The sequence below is a fragment of the Oncorhynchus kisutch genome, linkage group LG5, assembly GCF_002021735.2.
Source record: "Oncorhynchus kisutch isolate 150728-3 linkage group LG5, Okis_V2, whole genome shotgun sequence".
Lineage (NCBI taxonomy): Eukaryota > Metazoa > Chordata > Actinopteri > Salmoniformes > Salmonidae > Oncorhynchus > Oncorhynchus kisutch.
In genome coordinates, this window is record NC_034178.2 from 37,297,737 (window position 1) to 37,318,203 (window position 20,467).

The 20,467-nt window shown below is 41.0% G+C and overlaps 1 protein-coding gene across 1 annotated transcript in view; it reads left to right on the plus strand.

Annotated features, from left to right (window-relative positions):
* Nucleotides 1–3,102: 3,102 nt before the first annotated feature.
* LOC109891006 (succinate--CoA ligase [GDP-forming] subunit beta, mitochondrial) overlaps nucleotides 3,103–20,467 on the plus strand; it is a 151,476-nt gene continuing 134,111 nt past the window's right edge. The window contains exon 1 of the mRNA XM_020483239.2: nucleotides 3,103–3,226. Coding sequence (XP_020338828.1) covers nucleotides 3,110–3,226 — 117 coding nt within the window. The 5' untranslated portion in view covers nucleotides 3,103–3,109. The remainder of the gene's footprint in view (nucleotides 3,227–20,467) is intronic.

The following is a 20,467-nucleotide window of genomic DNA, read 5'->3' on the forward strand; positions in this document are numbered from 1 at the left end:
CGAGGAATACCTATGTAAGAATGCTGTTCATCGATTATAGCTCAGCATTTAACACCATAGTACCCTCTAAACTCGTCATTAAACTCGAGACCCTGGGTCTCGACCCTGCCCCTCGACCCTGCCCTGTGCAACTGGGTCCTGGACTTCCTGACGGGCCGCCCCCAGGTGGTGAGGGTAGGTAACAACATCTCCACCCTGCTGATCCTCAACACTGGGTCCCCACAAGGGTGCGTTCTCAGCCCTCTCCTGTACTCCCTGTTCACCCACGACTGCGTGGCCATGCACGCCTCCAACTCAATCATCAAGTTTGCAGACGACACTACAGTGGTGGGCTTGAATACCAACAACGACGACGAGACGGCCTTCAGGGAGTAGGTGAGGGCCCTCGGAGTGTGGTGTCAGAAAAATAACCTCACACTCAATGTCAACAAAACAAAGGAGATGATCGTGGACTTCAGGAAACAGCAGAGGGTGCAGCCCCCTATCTACATTGACGGGACAGTAGTGGAGAGGGTGGAGAGTTTTAAGTTCCTATGCGTACAAATCACGGACAAACTGAAATGGTCCAGCCACACAGACAGCGTGGTGAAGAAGGCGTAGCAGTGCCTCTTCAACCTCTGGAGGCTGAAGAAATTTGGCTTGTCACCAAAAACACTCACAAACTTTTACAGATGCACAATTGAGATCATCCTGTCAGACTGTATCACAGCCTGGTACGACAGCTGCTCCGCCCATAACCAGAAGGCTCTCCAGAGGGTAGTGAGGTCTGCACAACGCATCACCGGGTGCAAACTACCTGCCCTCCAGGACACCTACATCACCCGATATTACATGAAGGCCAAAAAGATCATCAAGGACAACAACTACCCGAGCCACTGCCTGTTCACCCAACTATCATCCAGAAGGCGAGGTCAGTACAGGTGCATCAAAGCGGGGACGGAGAGACTGAAAAACAGCTTCTATCTCAAGGCCATCAGACTGTTAAACAGCCATCACTAACATTGAGTGGCTGCTGCCAACATACTGACTCAATAATGGAAAAATTTATGTAATCAATTTATCACTAGCCACTTTATATTATATAATGTTTACTTAACCTACATTACTCATCTCATCTGTATATACTGTACGCTATACCATTTACTGCATCTTGCCATCTTGATGTAATGTATCACTAGCCACTTTAAACAATGCCACTTCATATAATGTTTTCATACCCTACATTACTCATCTCATATGTATATACTGTACCATCTACTGCATTTTGCCTATGCTGTTCGGCCATCACTCATTTATATATTTGTATGTACAGTACATATTCGTATTCATTCCTTTACACTTGTGTGTATAAGGTAGTTGTTGTGAAATTGTTAGGTTATATTACTTGTTAGATATTACTGCATGGTCGGAACTAGAAGCACAAGCATTTCGCTACACTCGCATTAACATCTGCTAACCATGTGTATGTGACAAATACATTTGATTTGATTTTGATTTGATTTACCAGGGATCTCTTCACAGTTCCCAAGTCCAAACCGAATTTACACCAATACATAGTATTATACAAGGCCATGATCGCATGGAACTCCCATCTCCAATTACTCAAGCAAACAGCACAATTACCTTCAAACGTTTTATAAAACAACGTCACGGGAAAATAGGGACTGAAAAAAGGCCCACACACACAAACACAGACACACTCTCAAACTCTCACACACAGAGGACACTACACACTCACACACACTCACACTCTAACAAACATAATAACACACTATCATTTTCTCACACACATATAATATGCACTTGCATTCACACCCACTCACAAACAATCATCATATATGCGGCTGCTACTCTGTTTATCATACACCTTTATTCATACATTTTCTACCTTTATCACTCCAGTATCCCTGCACATTGTACATACGCTACTGGAACTGACTGACACTGTTATAATTGGCTTTCTTACTTTCACTTGTTTTTCTCGTTTTAGTTTTTGTGCTGCATTATGTTGTATGTAGTATTACATTGACATTAATTATTGTATTGTTTGGTTTACAGCTTGCAAGAAAGGCATTTCACTGTACTTGTGCATGTGACATTAAAACTTGAACTCTAAACACACATTATTCTTTAGTTGTTTTGTTTGTATATAGAGTACTAGTCAAAAGTTTGGACACACCTACTCATTCAAAGGTTTTTCTTTATTTTTTACTATTTTCCACATTGTAGAATAATAGTGAAGACATCAAACTATTAAATAGCACATATGGAATCATGTAGTAACCGTTTGCCTTGATGACAGCTTTGCACATTCTTGCCATTCTCTCAACCAGCTTCATGACGTAGTCACCTGGAAATAATTTTAATTAACAGGTGTGCCTTGGTAGGATAAAATGTAAGCTTCCCCAAATTGAAACTCACGAGCTGCCTATGGTCTTCACTATAACACCCATAAAAAGTGTTTGCTCTCATGGATGCTGCTGAGGGGAGGACAGCAAATGGAATAGAGCAAATGAAATGGCATCAAACACATGGAAACCATGCATTTGACACCATTCCAGCTATTCCGCTCCAGCCATTACCATGAGGCCGTCCTCCCCAATTAAGGAGCCACCATCCTCCTATGGCGTGCAAACATAAGAGGTCCCATGAAAAAAATGTGCTGCCTATGAAAATCAAAGGCCAATCCAAGTGATTTGTTTGGGCGCCTGCTAAAGACATGACTCAAACAAGAACCAATTTGCCATTCATACAGTACAAATGTTTGAGGCTCTCTCCCACTAGATTGTAGCCTACAATGTACACACATGATATCAGTTTGTGAGTGATATGGGGATTGGAGATATGTTTATTTAAACATTATAAAGCGAAACTTTTATAAACAATGGCAACCGTGGTCATGTTGATCTGAGCCTTGCTGTTGGAAAACCACATTAGTGTCCGATTTTCGGATGTTGCACTTTCACCTCCCCGACTAAACTCCTCAACTTTCCTCTATGGTCGGTTGCTTTAGCCTTACCACTCTAATGCGCCCAGACCCTTCTCCGTTGAATATTTTTGCAACGCCCACTTCCGCCAGCCTCCCTATCACCGGTCAGATTGCGCGCACATGGTCCTTCACAGTGATCTTTTCCGCGTCAACATGGCGGCATCCATCGTATCCCAGACTGTAGCGAGAGGACTACGTGGAGCAAGCGCCAAGCACTTGTTTCTTGACAAATTCAAGGTACCGACATAATTTATAAATGTTCACAATATGCTTCTGATGTTATAATGGCTGGTTCCAGTGTAGTGCATTCGCTGTCATTGTCACCGACAGGTCTCGAGCTTGCCAGCCTGGCAGCTGTAGCCAGAAACGGACAGCTCAAAGTTGAGAAACAGCTCGCTGATGAGCGTGTCCAGTCCATTATCTTACCAACGGCGAGATAAATGTAATGACATTTCATAAAACACTTTCAAAAGAAGACAACTATTATTCGAACACGACATCAGCACTGTCATATTTGATTTCCTTCACAAGATCTGCATGCGTTTTTGTCTTAACTGTCCTTGTGTAGTGCAACGTTAGAGCCACTAGATTAAGTACATTTATCCAATCAGTTTGGTAATTTTTTAAATGCCGATTTGAATAGATACTATATATTGTGTCATTGTGCTGTATCGCTATTGTTGCAGTGGTAAAACTGTAGTGCTGAATTGGGTATTAAGTGTCATTGACAACAGAATAGCTGCTAATTAATTAGGTATATTTGTGTGGAAACATTTTGAGCTAGTTGTTTTGCAAGGCTGATCATGTAAAAACAATGTCACAGAGGTGCATCGAGTATAAAACCAAAATGTGATATTGATTGACCTCTGTTTTTCCTGTGATAATTCACTATGCAACCTTTGACCCTAGTTGACTGACTAAAATGCTGACATAAATGTTTAATAGTAATGTCAGCTTTCAAGATGTGGTAATAGTTCAAAGGTCAGTGCTATTTGCACTTTAAGCTTTATAATTAATGTAGATAACGTTTTAATGTTGCTAAATAGATTCTATGAATTTGCACTTTGTGCACCATGGCAGATGTTTTGGGGTTTGCACAGTTGTAGCAGTTTGTCAGTGACACCTGACAAACTGGGGATAAAGATTAACTTGGGAGTGGATGTGGCTGGATGTCTTTGTTTAATCTTTCCAAACCTCCATGAAATATACTGACACAATTAGAGTAGCTAATGTCCTCTGTACTACAGCAGTTTTATGTAGTTGTGAAGAACATGTTTTTGAAAGAAGTATGAGTGATTCCTCACGAAACCCAGACAAAAAGAGATTTTCACACTGGATGGTTGACATATTTGACATTTGTATCTAAAAGCATAATTGAGAAATAATTCATAAAAGTTAGCATATTTATTAAAATGTTTGGTCTTACACAGGACTACATTAACTCCAGTGTTTAATATGTAGGTGCTACAAAGAAAACATTGGTATCATATGAAGCTTTACCGCTTGCTCAAATATAAATCATGTTTTGATTTGAATAACTTATTATTATTTTTTACATTAAAGCTAGACGTGGCCACAAGCAACACCGGAGATATTATGATGAGTGAGATGCAACACTTCACTCTCACACAGTCACAGCACATGTGCACGGGCGCTTAACTGTTCACAGCGTGGTAGCCAGGGCATCAAAACAGCGGAGATGTTGAGCCTCTAAGTTGTTTTGCAGAAATTGACCCACTATGCAGTCTACTTCATATCGCTGAGTAAACCTTTTAATTCATGAATATTGAAAAATAGAAACATGATTATTGAAAACATAAAAAAAACTATTTGTCTAATTAAAAACCCTTTAACTGGCACACAGAAGTACATAGACATTTTGTTTGGGCTGAAACGTTTGTATTTAGCCCTAATATAGGCCAAAAATAAATAAATACATAAATACATACATTTGCATGACTTAAAATTGGATAAAACATCTCAAACAGCCGGTTGAGTTGCCCAGTTAGGGTAAACTAATTTTGTATTGAAATTTGCAAAGACTTTTTAAATAATAATAAAAAAGTATGCATTTTAATGAACATTGTCTGCTTCCTTTATAATGATGACTGATATCAAATATCAATAAAATGATAGTTTTTTTGTCAATATTAATATGTAAATTAACGTGTTTACTGTTTATATGCTCATAATTATGGCTGACCCGATAATTATGGGCATATATATACACACACACACACACAGTGCATTCAAAGTATTCAGACCCCTTTACTTTTTCCACATGTTACGTTACAGCCTCATTCTAAAATGTATTAAATCGTTTTTTTCCTCATCCAGCTACACACAATACCCCATAATGTCACAGCAAAAACAGTTTAGATTTTTTTGCAAATGTATAATTACATTTTTATTTTTTAAATATCACATTTACATAAGTATTCAGACCCTTTACTCAGTACTTTGTTGAAACACATTTTGGAAGCGATTACAGCCTCGAGTCTTCTTGGCTGTGACACTACAAACTTGGCACACCTGTATTTGGGGAGTTTCTCCCAATCTCTGCAGATTCTCTCAAGCTCTGTTTGGTTGGATGGGCAGCGACGCTGCACAGTTATTTTCAGGTCTCTCCAGAGTTGTTCGATAGGTTTCAAGTCCGGGCTCTGGCTGGTCCACTCAAGGACATTCGGAGACTTGTCCTGAAGCCATTCCCGCCTTGTCTTGGCTGTGTGCTTTGGGTTGTTGTCCTGATGGAAGGTGAACCTTCGCCCCAGTCTGATGTCCTGAACGCTGGTTTTCATCAATAATCTCAATGTACTTTGCTCTGTTCCTCTTTGTGTCAATCCTGACTAGTCTCCCAGTACCTGCTGCTGAAAAACATCAACACAGCATGATGCTGCCACCGCCATGCTTCACCGTAGGAATGGTGCCAGGTTTCCTCCTGACGTGACGCTTGGCATTCAGGCCAAAGCGTTCAATCTTGTTTCTGAGAGTCCTTTACGTTCCATTTGGCAAACTTCAAGCGGGCTTGGATGGATGCATCTGTGGAACGGTCGTTAAGACACTAACAGCTTACAGACTGTAGGCAATTTCTAGAGAGGACTTTCTACTGACTCTGAAAAACACCAAAAGAAAGATGTCCAGGGTCCCTGCTCATCTGTGTGACGTGCCTTAGGCATGCTGCAAAGAGGTATGAGGACTGCAGATGTGGCCAGGGCAATAAATTGCAATGTCCGTACTGTGAGACGCCTAAGACAGCCCTACAAGGGACAGGACGGGCAGCTGATCGTCTCCTCGCAGTGACAGACCACGTGTAACAACACCTGCACAGGATTGGTACATCCGAATATCACACCTGCGGGACAGGTACAGGATGGCAACAACAACTGCTCGAGTTACACCAGGAAGGCACAATCCCTCCGTCAGTGCTCAGACTGTATGCAATAGGCTGAGAGAGGCTGGACTGAGGGCTTGTAGGGCTGTTGTAAGGCAGGTCCTCACCAGACATCACCGGCAACAACGTAGCCTATGGTCACAAACCCACCGTCGCTTGACCAGACAGGACTGGCAAAAAGTGCTCTTCACTGACGAGTCGCGGTTTTGTCTCACCAGGGGTGATTTTATCGTCGAAGCAATGAGCGTTACACCAAGGCCTGTACTCTGGAGCGGGATCGATTTGGAGGTGGAGGGTCACAGCATCATCAGACTGTGCTTGTTGTCATTGCAGGCAATCTCAACGCTTTGCGTTACATGGAAGACATCCTCCTCCCTCATGTGGTACACTTTCTGCAGGCTCATCCTGACATGACCTTCCAGCATGACAATGCCACCAGCCATACTGCTCATTCTGTGCGTGATTTCCTGCAAGACCGGAATGTCAGTTTCTGCCATGGCCAGCGAAGAACCCGGATCTCAATCACATTGAACACGTCTGGGACCTGTTGGATCGGAGGGTGAGGGCTAGAGCCATTCACCCCAGAAATGTCAGTGAACTTGCAGGTGCCTTGGTGGAAGAGTGGGGTGACATCTCACAGCAAGAATGGGCAAATCTGTTGCAGTCCATGAGGAGGAGATGCACTGCAGTACTTACTGACTGTTACTTTTGATTTTGACCCCCCTTTGTTCAGGGACACATTATTAAATTTCTGTTAGTCACATGTCTGTGGAACTTGTTCAGTTTATGTTTCAGTTGTTGAATCTTATGTTCATACAAATATTTACACATGTTAAGTTTGCTGAAAATAAACTCAGTTGACAGTGAGAGGACATTTCTTTTTTTGCTGAGTTTATGTTCAACAATATATTGAAACATCTAAATTGTTGTTTTCAATATTCATAAATTATTGTACAAAATGTTATAAATCAAATACTACTCATATTACAGAGCAGTAAAGCTTCATGTGAAACCGATGAAACATATTGGAGTCTTAAACGAGGCCTGGGTAAAGCCAAAATGTCATAAATATGCCAACTTTTATGAATTATTTCTCAATTATGCTTTTGGATACAAATGTTTACAGATGTGTCAACACTTCCTCCAAAGGACTATTCTATGGATACATTTGTTTTGTCTGGGTTTTACGAGAAATTACTCGTATGGGCTATTTGGGGTCACAGTTTGAAGGTCGCTGAGTGCTTTATTGGACTATTCGTATTGGCCACAATGTCTATACTGAAAGTTATATTGCTGTTTATACTGAAAGTTATATTGCTGTTGCTAAAGTAGACTAAATATATAGTGAGCTTCACAAATATTGGGGCAGTGAAAATTGGTGTTTTGGATCTGTACTCCAGCACTTTGGTCCCATATTCTTAGCACACAATGACTACATCAACCTTATGACTCTACAAACTTGTTGGATGCATTTGTTTTTTGTTTGTATTTCAGATTATATTGTGCCCACAGGGTGTCTGGGATGATGTGAGCCATGACCAGCCTTTCAAAGCATTTCATGTCTGTGGGCATCATTGCTATTATCAATGTAATCAGCATTATTTCCCTTTATTCAGAGGTGATATGCACGGAGTGCACAGTTTTTTCTCTGGTACCTACTTCTACCCACATATTATCTGCCTGAAGCCCTGGACACAGTTACTGTATAACTCTCCCTCCCACGACTAGGCTAACTCGAACAACACTCTTAGCAAGAGCAGAAGACCATCCCCCCTACTCACACATGGGTACTTGCTGCTTGAAAATCTAGTTTGGTATTCTGTGTATGGTGCTAAGTAAGCATATATTTTCATCTCGTTGGTATAATGAGACAGTCCCTAGCTACTACAGCTATCTGGAAGAAGGCTTCAGATAATGAAAAAGCACACACTGCCAAGTTGTATTACATTGCACATCTTTATATTGAAAAAAACGTTCCGTTTTGAAGATGATGCTAGTAACCAGAGTTTCCAGTGTGCATGTGATAAAGGAAGTAACTAGATTCAATTGGATAGCATTAGATAGATGATATATTGTAGTATTTTCTCTTACCCTTGTGTTATTGAGATATCAAGATAGGCTGTGTTGTTGAGCTCAGCAATTTTGCCTCCAGATTCTAGCCTAGATGGGTGTGTTAATTTCCCTCAGCTTCAGAGGTTAAAGCACCCCCACCTTCCTTTCAGCCTCTCCTTGTGTTCACACTTCATCTACATGCGAGCCTCAGCGCAATCTGCAGGGCCCTGGATGTCTGCCAGCAATCCAAACAACTCCAAACAATTAATATTTTTACTCAGTGACGGCACACGCGCACTGACTTCAGCACCGCTATTCTACCCCAATGGTAAATTTATGCAGAACTTCTAATCTAAGTTTCCTGGCTGTAGCACCTGGTTTTGATACCCTCTCTCTCTTATGGGCCCGCTGCCGACGTGATAAGAGTAACGATCCAGGAGGCTGTTGTCTGTGGCACAGTATCAGAGCCCGTTCAAGATGACTGACTGACTGGCAGGTAGAGTCACAATGGAGTCTCATCGGCTATGACAGTCATCTGCTCCACAGGGAATTCAATTTCCAATGATTTGTCAATAACAATGCACAGGAGATCACAATATTTCAGATGGGGAATGTGGGGGAGAGAAAGTTATGGGTGTTTTTTTCTCCTCATAAATCAATCTCCTAAATTCTTGTCTGCACAGCGAGATAATCCTCTGGCTTTTAAATTATTATTTTTTACTGTTGCCACACTGTGCTGAATTTGAACATTTGCAACAACAAAAAAAGGTGTCACAGCTCTTGCCCCGTAGTACTAACCAGCCTCAGCCCAACGTCAGCGTTGTGAGTGGGATTCTGGAGCGAAAGAGGCGCTCAATGAGACTCTGTCCTGAATATTTTAGCGAGGGGGTGGGGGCTGCGACGACTCTGGTTGCTGGAACTTCAAAAGTCAGGCGGTTTTCCCATCTGTCTACAGCAAGAGCACATTTACATTTCCTTCCCGTGGGGGATACAGTAGACCAAGTTAGCTATAACTGGATTTGAATATAATTTCGCCAAGGTTAATAGCCATTTCTGTAGCTCATAAGAGGTGTTTAGGCCTTTTCAATAATTTAGAAGGGCTGCGATCATTCTGAATTTGGCAGCCTCCAAAGCAAGAATGTAATGAAGGAATGCACTCATACCAATCCAGTCAATTCAGTTCTTCTTTACTGATGATAATTAGGAAACGGCAGCAGTTGAAATGGAAGAATAAAGAGCAATATTGTAAAAAATAAAATCATGATATAGGCTACTGTAGGGCATTGACCTTCACTAGGCCTATATCTATTCCTCTTGCAACAATGGTCAAATGTTCACACTTCCGTAGCTCCCACGTCCTGCACAAGTCATCCCAGTATGAGAGGAGTGCACTTTAAGACTGAGCATCCAAACATCTTTCCTCAGTCTTATCTTCCCTCATGACCTGACACCTGCAATTACGTCTCCCTATGACGTCTCTTAATAACTATGCTAATTGCTAAACGTCCTATCTGGACACCCAGAGTCTTGAGTTTGTTCTCCCGCTAAGCCTGTCTGCAGCAGATTAGGCCCTCCTGTTCCTCACATTGCCGATTTGATGCAAATCTCTGTGATCTAAATCCTGTAGCCATGCTCCACTACTCCTGCCTCACCTTTGTTCCCCCTCTCTACCACAACACTGCTCCCATCCCAAACAGGCAGACGTCATGGTTCACCCCTTCCACCATGGTTTAATGGAGCCTCCTCCAGATCTCCTCTAATTCCTGTCATGGCCGGGACATGACCTTGGCTTGCACAGGCCAAGGACTTAAACTACATGTCTTTAGAATGGCAAGGACGAGATCAACTGAGAAAGGACAGTGGTGATTAGTGATGGGGGGGAAAAGTAGTTGCATATCGGGATATTATTTTTGACATATCGTATAGTTTTGGCAATATTGTAATATTTTTGTGTAGTTGGCTGCACCTGCACCAAAACCCCATTATTTTTCCTTCATAGCTTGTTCTCTGTCTTTTTTAAATAGGGAGCCAATTAGTTTTCAGCACTTATTTCCATGACTGATCAAAACAACATGTTTTCTCATTGCTTTTGTGTGTCCATCTGCTGCAGACATATCGTGAGCAATGTGTTTGGAACATCGAATCTCAATAAAATCACAGTATTGTATCGCAATACATATAGAATCGTGAGAATCGCAATATATATCGTATCAGCACGTAAGTATCGTGATAATATTGTATTGGGAGCTCCCTGGAAATTCCCAGCCCTATTGAGGATGTAGAAGAAACAAGGAAGTAACTACAGTACAGAGAGAGTAAGAGGTTCTGTTGGGTCCATTCCGTTCAAACAGAGTTTGACTCTTATTTTATTTAACAAGGGAAAGCCCATTGAGACCCAGAGTCTCTTTCAAGGGAGACCTGGCCAAGTAATCAGCAACAATCAGTACATTACATAGTTAAAACATACAACATGATCCAGCCTAAAAAAAAAAGCATTTACTCTGAACAGTCTCCCATCAATATTTTAAATTCATTCACTAGCACTAACATATCTAGATGAAGCATGGATTGTAGACTATTCCATGCGTCTGGTGCACAAGAAGAGAAGGCAGTCTTGCCTAATACTGTAAATGTCCTGGGGACTTAGTAGCAACCACCTAGCAGACTGGGTATGGTAACTGCTGGTGGTGAAAGAGACCAGACTACAGAGGTAAATAGGGAGGTTACCCAAAATGGCTTTGTAGATGAACGCATACATTTGTGTCTTTCTGCTCACAAAGTGATGTCCAACCTACCATTTGGTACAATGTGCAATGACAGGAAAACTGTGGGTGTTCTGTCATCAACATTTAATTAGTCCATTCGTTTGAAGGGACTATACATCTGTTTTTTCAGAATAAATGCTGATCTGAATTAAGCTACTAGGCCTAATGCTTCATCGTGCGTGATATCACTACATGGTTGGTTTATATGTGAGGATTTACAGATGATTCACATTGGCCTGTTTACGCTGCCTTTCTGCCCCTTATATCAGGGTCGCCTCCATCACTGCTAACTAGTATGCAGTGGCTGTCTAATTACAATACAGCCCATCTTTATGAGTCAGAACTAATAGCAAACTACCCCCTCATTAGCTGGAAAACATTTAACTGCAATCAGGACAAGCAATGATTTTTATAACAAATCTAAGTGCAGTGTCTGTCCATATTCCGGGTTCTGGTCTTGGTAAGTGAATCAGGATTCCAAATCCCTTTAAACTCAACCGGATGGTTCGCTAAACAGGCAAACGGCATGAGTTCAAAACCTGAATAGGAACAAATCAATTCGGTACAATTGGCAAACTGGCAATTTGTTAATTTCTTAAACATTTGATAAAGCCCCTTAAGGAGCATTCTGGTTAATTAACTGGGAGGCCATCCATTGGTGCTAATTAGCCAGAGTCTTTTCAAAGGGTTAGGGCCTGGCCATGACTACTAATGAGAATTTTAACCCCAGGAGACATCTAGGGACGCCACTGTATTAGAAAAGATTCAGAACTGTCGACACATCCTCTAGAAGCTGTCTGGCTGGCTCTATCAGATTCAGAGCACAGAGGAGGGAGAGACTAAACACATGCATATATAGGATCACTTTTGTGGTGTTTAACAAAGACATAAAAACAACAAGAGTATGCACTTTTCTTGTGAAGCTTGTAGGCCTACATGCATTCGGAAAGTATTCAAACCCCTTGACTTTTTGCACCTTTTGTTACGTTGCAGCCTTATTCTAAAATGGATTATAAAATATATATATTCATCAATCTACACACAATACCCAATAATGACAAAGTAAAAACAGATTTTTGCAAATTTATATCTAAAAAAATAGGTAATAAGGGATCTGTTTTATTTGAGTATTCAGACCCTTTGCTATGAGACTTGAAATTGAGCTCAGGTGCATCCTTGTTTCCATTGATCATCCTTGATGTTTCTACAACTTGATTGGAGTCCACCGGTGGTAAATTCAATTGATTGGACGTGATTTGGAAAGGTGATGTCTATGTAAGGTCCTACACTTGATAGCGCATGTCAGAGCAAAAACCAAGCCATGAGGTCGAAGGAATTATCCGTAGCTCTCCGAGACATGATTGATTTGTCGAGGCACAGATCTGGGGAAGGGTACCAAAACATTTCTGCAGCATTGAAGGTCCCCAAGAATACAGTGGCCTCAATCATTCTTAAATGGAAGAAGTTTGGAACCAGAAAGACTCTTCATAGAGCTGGCCACCTGGTCAAACCGAGCCATCGGAGAAGGGCCTTGGACAGGGAGGTTTCCAAGAACCCAATGGCCACTCTGACAGAGCTCCAGAGTTGCTCTGTGGAGATGGTAGAACCTTCCAGAAGGACAACCATCTCTGCAGCATTCCACCAATCAGGCCTTTATGGTACAGTGGCTAGACGGAAGCCACTCCTCAGTAAAAGGCAAATGACAGTCTGCTTGGAGTTTTTCAGTGGCAGGGACTGGGAGGTCTAGCCCGGGTCGAGGGAAAGATGAGCAAATTACAGAGATCCTTTCTGAAAGCCTGCTCCAGAGCGCTCAGGACCTCAGACTGGGGCGAAGGTTCACCTTTCAACAGGACAACGACCCTAAGCACACAGCCAAGACAATGGAGCAGTGGCTTCGGGACAAGTCAAATGCCTTGAGTGGCCCTGCCAGAGCCCGAACTTGAACCCGACCGAACATCTTTGGAGTAGAGGTCGACCGATTATGATTTTTCAACGCCGATACCGATTATTGGAGGACCAAAACAGTCAACACCGTTTAATTGGCCAATTTAAAAATGTATTATTATTATTTATAAATAAAAAAAAGAATTGTACAAAATTTGTAATAATGACAATTAAAACAATACTGAAATAACACTTATTTTAACTTAATATAAAACAAATTAAATTAGCCTCAAATAATTAAACATGTTAAATTTGGTTTAAATAATGCAAAAACAAAGTGTTGAATTTGTGCCATGGAAAAAAGCTAACGTTTAACCTCTCTGAACCACCCATACCGAATCCGGGATAATTGTCATCAGCAACGCTGAATAGCATAGCGCCACAGTCAAATAATATTACTAGAAAATATTCATGAAATCACAAGTGCAATATTGCAAAACACAGCTTAGCCTTTTGTTAATCCACCTGTCGTCTCAGATTTTGAAATTATGCTTTACAGCGAAAGCAATACAAGCGTTTGTAAATTTATCGATCTCTCGACAAAACAATAAGTACACTTAGCATCAGGTAACTTGGTCACGAAAATCAGAAAAGCAATCAAATTAATTGTTTACCTTTTGATCTTCGGATGTTTTCACTCACGAGACTCTGTTAGACAACAAATGTTCCTTTTGTTCCATAAAGATATTTTTTATATCCAAATACCTCCGTTAGTTTGGTGCGTTATGCCCAGGAATCCACCGGAAAGAGCGGTCACGATAACGCAGACAAATTCCAAATTATATCCATAATTTCCACAGAAACATGTCAGACGTTTTTTATAATCAATCCTCAGGGTGTTTTTCAAATATCTATTCGATAATATATCAACCGGGAAAGCTGGCTTTTTCACTAGAACCGGGAGTAACAATGGCCGCCTTTCTCTTTTTGCGCACAATTCACTCTGAGAGCCCCCACCTATCCGCTTACGCAATATGGTCGTTCACGCTCATTCTTCAAAATAAAAGCCTGAAACTATGTCTGAAGACTGACACCTTGGGGAAGCGATAGGAAAAGGAATCTGGTTGATATCCCTTTAAATGGAGCAATGGGACGCTATGGAACATGGAGTTTTCAAAATAGAAGCCACTTCCTGGTTTGATTTTTCTCAGGGTTTCGCCTGCAATATCAGTTCTGTTATACTCACAGACAATAATTTGACAGTTTTGGAAACTAGAGTTTTCTATCCTAATCTGTCAATTATATGCATATTGTAGCATCTGGTCCTGAGAAATAGGCCGTTTACTTTGGGAACGTTATTTTCCCAAACATAAAAATAGTGCCCCCTAGCTCCAAGAAGTTAAGTTCCTTGCTCAGAACATGAGAACATATGAAAGTTGGTGGTTCCTTTTAGCATGAGACTTCAATATACCAAGGTAAGAGGTTTTAGGTTGTAGTTAATGTAGTATTTATAGGACTATTTCTCTCTATACCATTTGCATTTCATATACCTTTGACTATTGGATGTTCTTATAGGCACTATAATATTAATCATATTCATATGATCGAATCCGGAAACTATAATTTCGAAAACAAAACGTTTATTTCAGTGAAATACGGAACCGTTCGGTATTTTAGCTAACGGGTGGCATCCCTAAGTCTAAATATTCTTGTTACATTGCATAACCTTCAATGTATGTCATAATTACGTAAAATTATGGCAAATTAGTTCGCAATGAGCCAGGCAGCCCAAACCGTTGCATATACCCTGACTCTGCGTGCAATAAATGCAAGAGAAATGACACAATTTCACCTGCTTAATATTGCCTGCTAAACTGGATTAGTAGTTATAACTAGTGATTAGGATTGATTCTTTTTTTATAAGATAAGTTTAATGCTAGCTAGTTATTACCTTGGCTTCTACTGCATTCGTGTAACAGGCAGGCTACTCGTGGAGTGCAATGGTTAGAGCGTTGGACTAGTTAACTGTGCGGTTGCAAGATTGGAACCCCTGAGCTGACAAGGTGAAAATCTGTTCTGCCGCTGAACAAGGCAGTTTGCCTAGGAACTGTGGGTTGTCATTGAAAATAAGAATGTGTTCTTAACTGACTTGCCTAGTTAAATAAAAGGTAACAATTCTTTTAAATTCTTCTTTTTTTTAAATAATCAGAAATCGGCACCCAAAAATACAGATTTCCGATTGTTATGAAAACTTTAAATCGGACCTAATTAATCGGCCATTCCGATTAATCGGTCGATCTCTACTCTGGAGAGACCTGAAAGTAGCTGTGCAGTGACTCTTCCCATCCGACCTGGCAGAGCTTGAGGATATGCTAAGAAGAAGGGGAGAAACACTCGAGGCTGTAATCGCTGCAAAAGGTGCTAAAACAAAGTGCTGAGTAATGGGTCTGAATACTTATGTAAATGTGATATTTTATTTTTAATACATTTGTAGAACTTTTTGCTTTGTCATTATGGAGTATTGTGTGTAGATTTCTGGAAAAAATGATTTAATCAATTTTAGAATAAGGCTATAACAAAATGTGACTCGATTTAGGAAACTAGGCGTATGTCTCAAGTCACAACTTCACAGGAGAGCCGTTTGAACTGCTTTTTTTTGGGGCAGAAATCCCTTCTCGAATATGTGAGCTTTCATGTGCCTTAATAAGAAACTTTTATGCCATCTGTAAATATGAATAAAGTTGATAAATGACGAGCCTAGTTGGTTTAGCCAAAGAAAAAGTGGGTAACCTTACCGCTAGCCATGATTGGCTGAGATAATGAGTGGGCTGGACATGCCGAGAGATGAGTTTCAGATTGGTCTGCGGTGTAGCATCTTGTGTCTATAAAATGAGCTGCTCGTTATGTGTAGATAATCCTTTCTACTGAAGTTTTTTCGAAAGATATTACATTAGCCATGGAGAACTGCAAATATGTTGTTGCTGTTCTCAACGTTGCTGCCCTGAATTTATCAGGCGCTATCGACTAAGGTCAGTGGGGGAAAAGTTGTGATGGACTTCATTCTGGAGGATGATCATTCCATGCTGACTCTCTGACTCTGAAAATGAATCAGACGATGAGGAAATCCCTGATTCAGGTAACATTTTCATTGAAGAAGACATTGTAGAGTTATCTGATGACTGTGATGGGGAAGAAACGTCAATTAACAGTGATGTTGTCACGGAGTTTTGAAATCAGTGGAACACAACTGGCCAAACAAGTTGTGCAAACTAAACAGAAATGACACATGACGTCTTATTTAATAAAAGGGGTTGCAGTCTGCCGTGACGCTTTCATCCATGTATACATACGAGTAAGAATCTAGCTACAGTTTCAGATATTATACGTTTCTAATTTAGTCAAAGTTGTTTTCATTACAAGTTCAAGCTTGCTGTTAGCTAGCCAGCTGGAGTTTGATGGCTGGCTTGCTAGCTAACATTGAACCTATTTGGTTGACTTTAGCTAGCTATGACATTTGGTTTGTATTGTTAATCGTAATGTTACTCCTCTGGATTGGGATTATAGTACTTTTTTTTAGCTAACAAACATTAATGTGACATGTCTAAACCAAAGACTCCAAGTTAAAGCTTGCTGTCTAACATTAACTTACGTGTATGAAGTGTGTAATGTTAGTGATGTTTTCTCAGAATGCCATTTTGCATGGTTATAGCCTAATGTTAGTTAGCTAGCTAACATTGAACCGATTTGGTTAACTTAACTTTAGCTAGCTATGACAAGCGGTTTGTATTGCTAGTTAATGCTTGCTGTTAGCTAGCCAGCTGACGTTAGATGGCTGGCTAGCTAGCTAACATTACGTGTCTGAATTTTTCTCAGAATGCCATTTCACATCTATTGTATAATAATGCTGAAATATTTGTCTGGAGTTTCTTTCAGCATCAGTAGAACACGCCTGACTCTCCACCAGTCATACAAGGAGAATGGCCTAATAACTCTCATCAGAAAGAGAGCTGGCCCAAGCAAGCAAAGGCAGCAGTGTAGTCATCAACTACATGCACTATTTCTTCACCAACTACAGAGTTGGGGAAACACGTGTGGACCTGAATTGTGATAATTGCAATGGCCAAAACCTTCCTCCCATAGATGGTCTGCCTCTACAAGCACCACCTGTACAAGACACAGCTAGACAAACTTGTCTTTTTTTTAGAAGATCAGGGAGTTTTGCAACAAAGAGGCTACGGACATCACATGCCCTGCACCGAAGTCAAGAGCAGGACAGAAACAGGCTCTCTCTTAAAACACACCATACATTGCTGCTACAATTTTTTTAAATGTTTTAAAATCCTGCTACTCAGCCACTTTGCCCCTGTTTGTATGCATATAACTACCTCGTCTATCAATGATATCATTATTGATATTGTTCTTGTACATACAGTCGTGGCCAAAAGTTGAGAATGACACAAATATTCATTTTCACAGTCTGCTGTGTTAGTTTGTATGATTGCAATTTGCATATACTCCAGAATGTTATGAAGAGTGATCAGATGAATTGCAATTAATTGCTATGTCCCTCTTTGCCATGCAAATTAACTGAATCTCCAAAAAACATTTCTACTGCATTTCAGCCCTGCCACAAAAGGACCAGCTGACATGTCAGTGATTCTCTCGTTAGCACAGGTGTGAGTGTTGACGAGGACCAGGCTGGAGATCACTCTGTCATGCTGATTGAGTTTGAATAACAGACTGGAAAGCTTCAAAAGGAGGGTGGTGCTTGGAATCATTGTTCTTCCTCTGTCAACCATGGTCACATGCAAGGAAATGTGCTGTCATCATTGCTTTGCACAAAAAGGGCTTCACAGGCAAGATTGCACCTAAATCAACCATTTATTGGATCATCAAGAACTTCAAGGAGAGTGGTTCAATTGTTGTGAAGAAGGCTTCAGGGCGCCCAAGAAAGTCCAGCAAGCGCCACGACCGTCTCCTAAAGTTGATTCAGCAGCGGGATCGGGGCACCACCAGTACAGAGCTTGCTCAGGAATGGCAGCAGGCAGGTGTGATTGCATCTGCACGCACGGTGAGGTGAAGACTTTTGGAGGATGTCAAGAAGGGCAACAAAGAAGCCTCTTCTCTCCAGGAAAAACATCAGGGACAGACTGATATTCTGCAAAAGGTACAGAGATTGGACTGCTGAGGACTGGGGTAAAGTAATTTTCTCTGAATCCCCTTTCCGGAAAAAAGCTTGTCCAGAGAAGACGAGGTGAGCGCTACCATCAGTCCTGTGTCATGCCAACAGTAAAGCATCCTGAGACCATTCATGTGTGGGGTTACTTCTCAGTCAAGGGAGTGGGCTCACTCACCACAATTTTGCCTAAGAATATAGCAATTAATAAAAAATGGTATCAACACATCCTCCGAGAGCAACTTCTCCCAACCATCCAGGAACAGTTTGGTGAAGAACAATGCCTTTTCCAGCATGATGGAGCACCTTACCATAAGGCAAAAGTGATAACTAAGTGTTTCGGGGACAAAACATCAATATTTTGGGTCCATGACCAGGAAACTCCCCGGACCTTAATCCCATTGAGAACTTGTGGTCAACCCACAAACAAAACCCCACAAATTCTGACAAACTCCAAGCATTGATTATGCGAGAATGGGCTGCCATCAGCCAGGATGTGGCCCAGAAGTTAATTGACAGCATGCCAGGGAGGATTGCAGAGGTCTTGAAAAAGAAGGGTCAACACTGCAAATATTGACTCTTTGCATCAACTTCATGTAATTGTCAATAAAAGCCTTTGACACTTATGAAATGCTTGTAATTATACTTCAGTATTCCATAGTAACATCTGACAAAAATATCTAAAGACACCGAGGCAGCAAACTTTGTGAAAAATATTATTTGTGTCATTCTCAACCTTTGGCCACGACTACTGTATATTATTTTATTTATATTGACACTATTTCTGATATTGCTACTATGCAGGTAACCATTTGGCTGTACCGTTTACACCTTCTGTAGTGACCCATCCACATAGCAACACTTAGCAAAGTATTGAAATGTCGTCGTAACATGATTTTGTGACGTATCACAACAATATCATGTGACCGTATCAAGTGTCCACCACACAAATATATGGCGCATGCATCTTTGTGTACTGTACATGTGCACCTCACTCTGGTTTCAACTCAGGTTGGATGGCCTTACCTTAGTATTCCATACATATGTGATACATGCATGTGTAAGAGTATATAAAGTATTCTAATGTACTGGTGTGAAGGCATTTGGGCAGTGGTCTAAAAATACTTTAATGTACTACTTAAGTATTTTTGGGGGGTGTCTGTACATTACTTTACTATTTATATTTTTGGCTACTTCTACTTCACTACATTCTGAAATAAAATAATGTACTTTTTACTCCATTTTCCCTGACGCCCACAAAATCTAAATTCTGTTGCCTAAAGATAATCTAGTAGTTGCAATATGTCCTACTCATTCCTCTCATTAGGTGTTATTGTTAGTCTACTGTACAACTAGGCCATCTTGTCATTTAGGAGACCTTGAAATTTCAAAGCGTCTTCTGCAGAAAATAAACAACTTGACTGGACTCCCATAAGCTCCTCTTCCTATTCCCAAAGCTAGGCCGGGTCAATAGACTTGCTCATGAATGAGCTTGTTAAAAATATACACGTATTCCCTTGTGGTGGAAAGCAGCTGCATTTTTTGTTTTTTTGCAAGGACTCTTTTAGGAATCAATCCCGTATCGATGTATTGAGTTATACTGTCTCTGTGCTTCTAATGGAGGGAGCACTATGTCCTCTGAGACATGTTAATGATGATGGCCATCCCTGAGAGGGGTAGATCACTGGGCCATTGAAGGGCCATATCCATTCTTCTCTAATGCTTTAATGCAACTGCTGGCCCTTTATGGAGCCGGCCAGAGGCTCTTTTATTCATACATCAAAAAAAAGTTAAACTAAGCACTCCAGATTTTGAATTTGAAGAGTGAATGAGTGATGTTGGCCTCTGTCCACGTGTCCTACAATGTAGTGATTTCGCTCTCTGCCGTTTTTGTATGGGCTCTTCATCCCATATCTGTTCTAGAAATGTCCTGCTATGTTATTGTGTGGGTGCGTTCCTTTGGTTCTGTGTTCTATTGGTTCATATAGGATTTCCCTCCCCTTAATGCATGGCCTAAAATAGGGAAATGGTTAAGGCCTAGCCTACTTCACGAGATGTACCAGCCCATCTTGACAAGGCGTTAAGGCCATTTTGTGGAATAGCAGAGATTTGTCCATAGAGGCCCGAGACAGGATTGTGTCGAGGCACAGATCTGGGGGAAAGCTACCAAAAAATGTCACGGTGGCCTCCATCATTCTTACATGGTACAA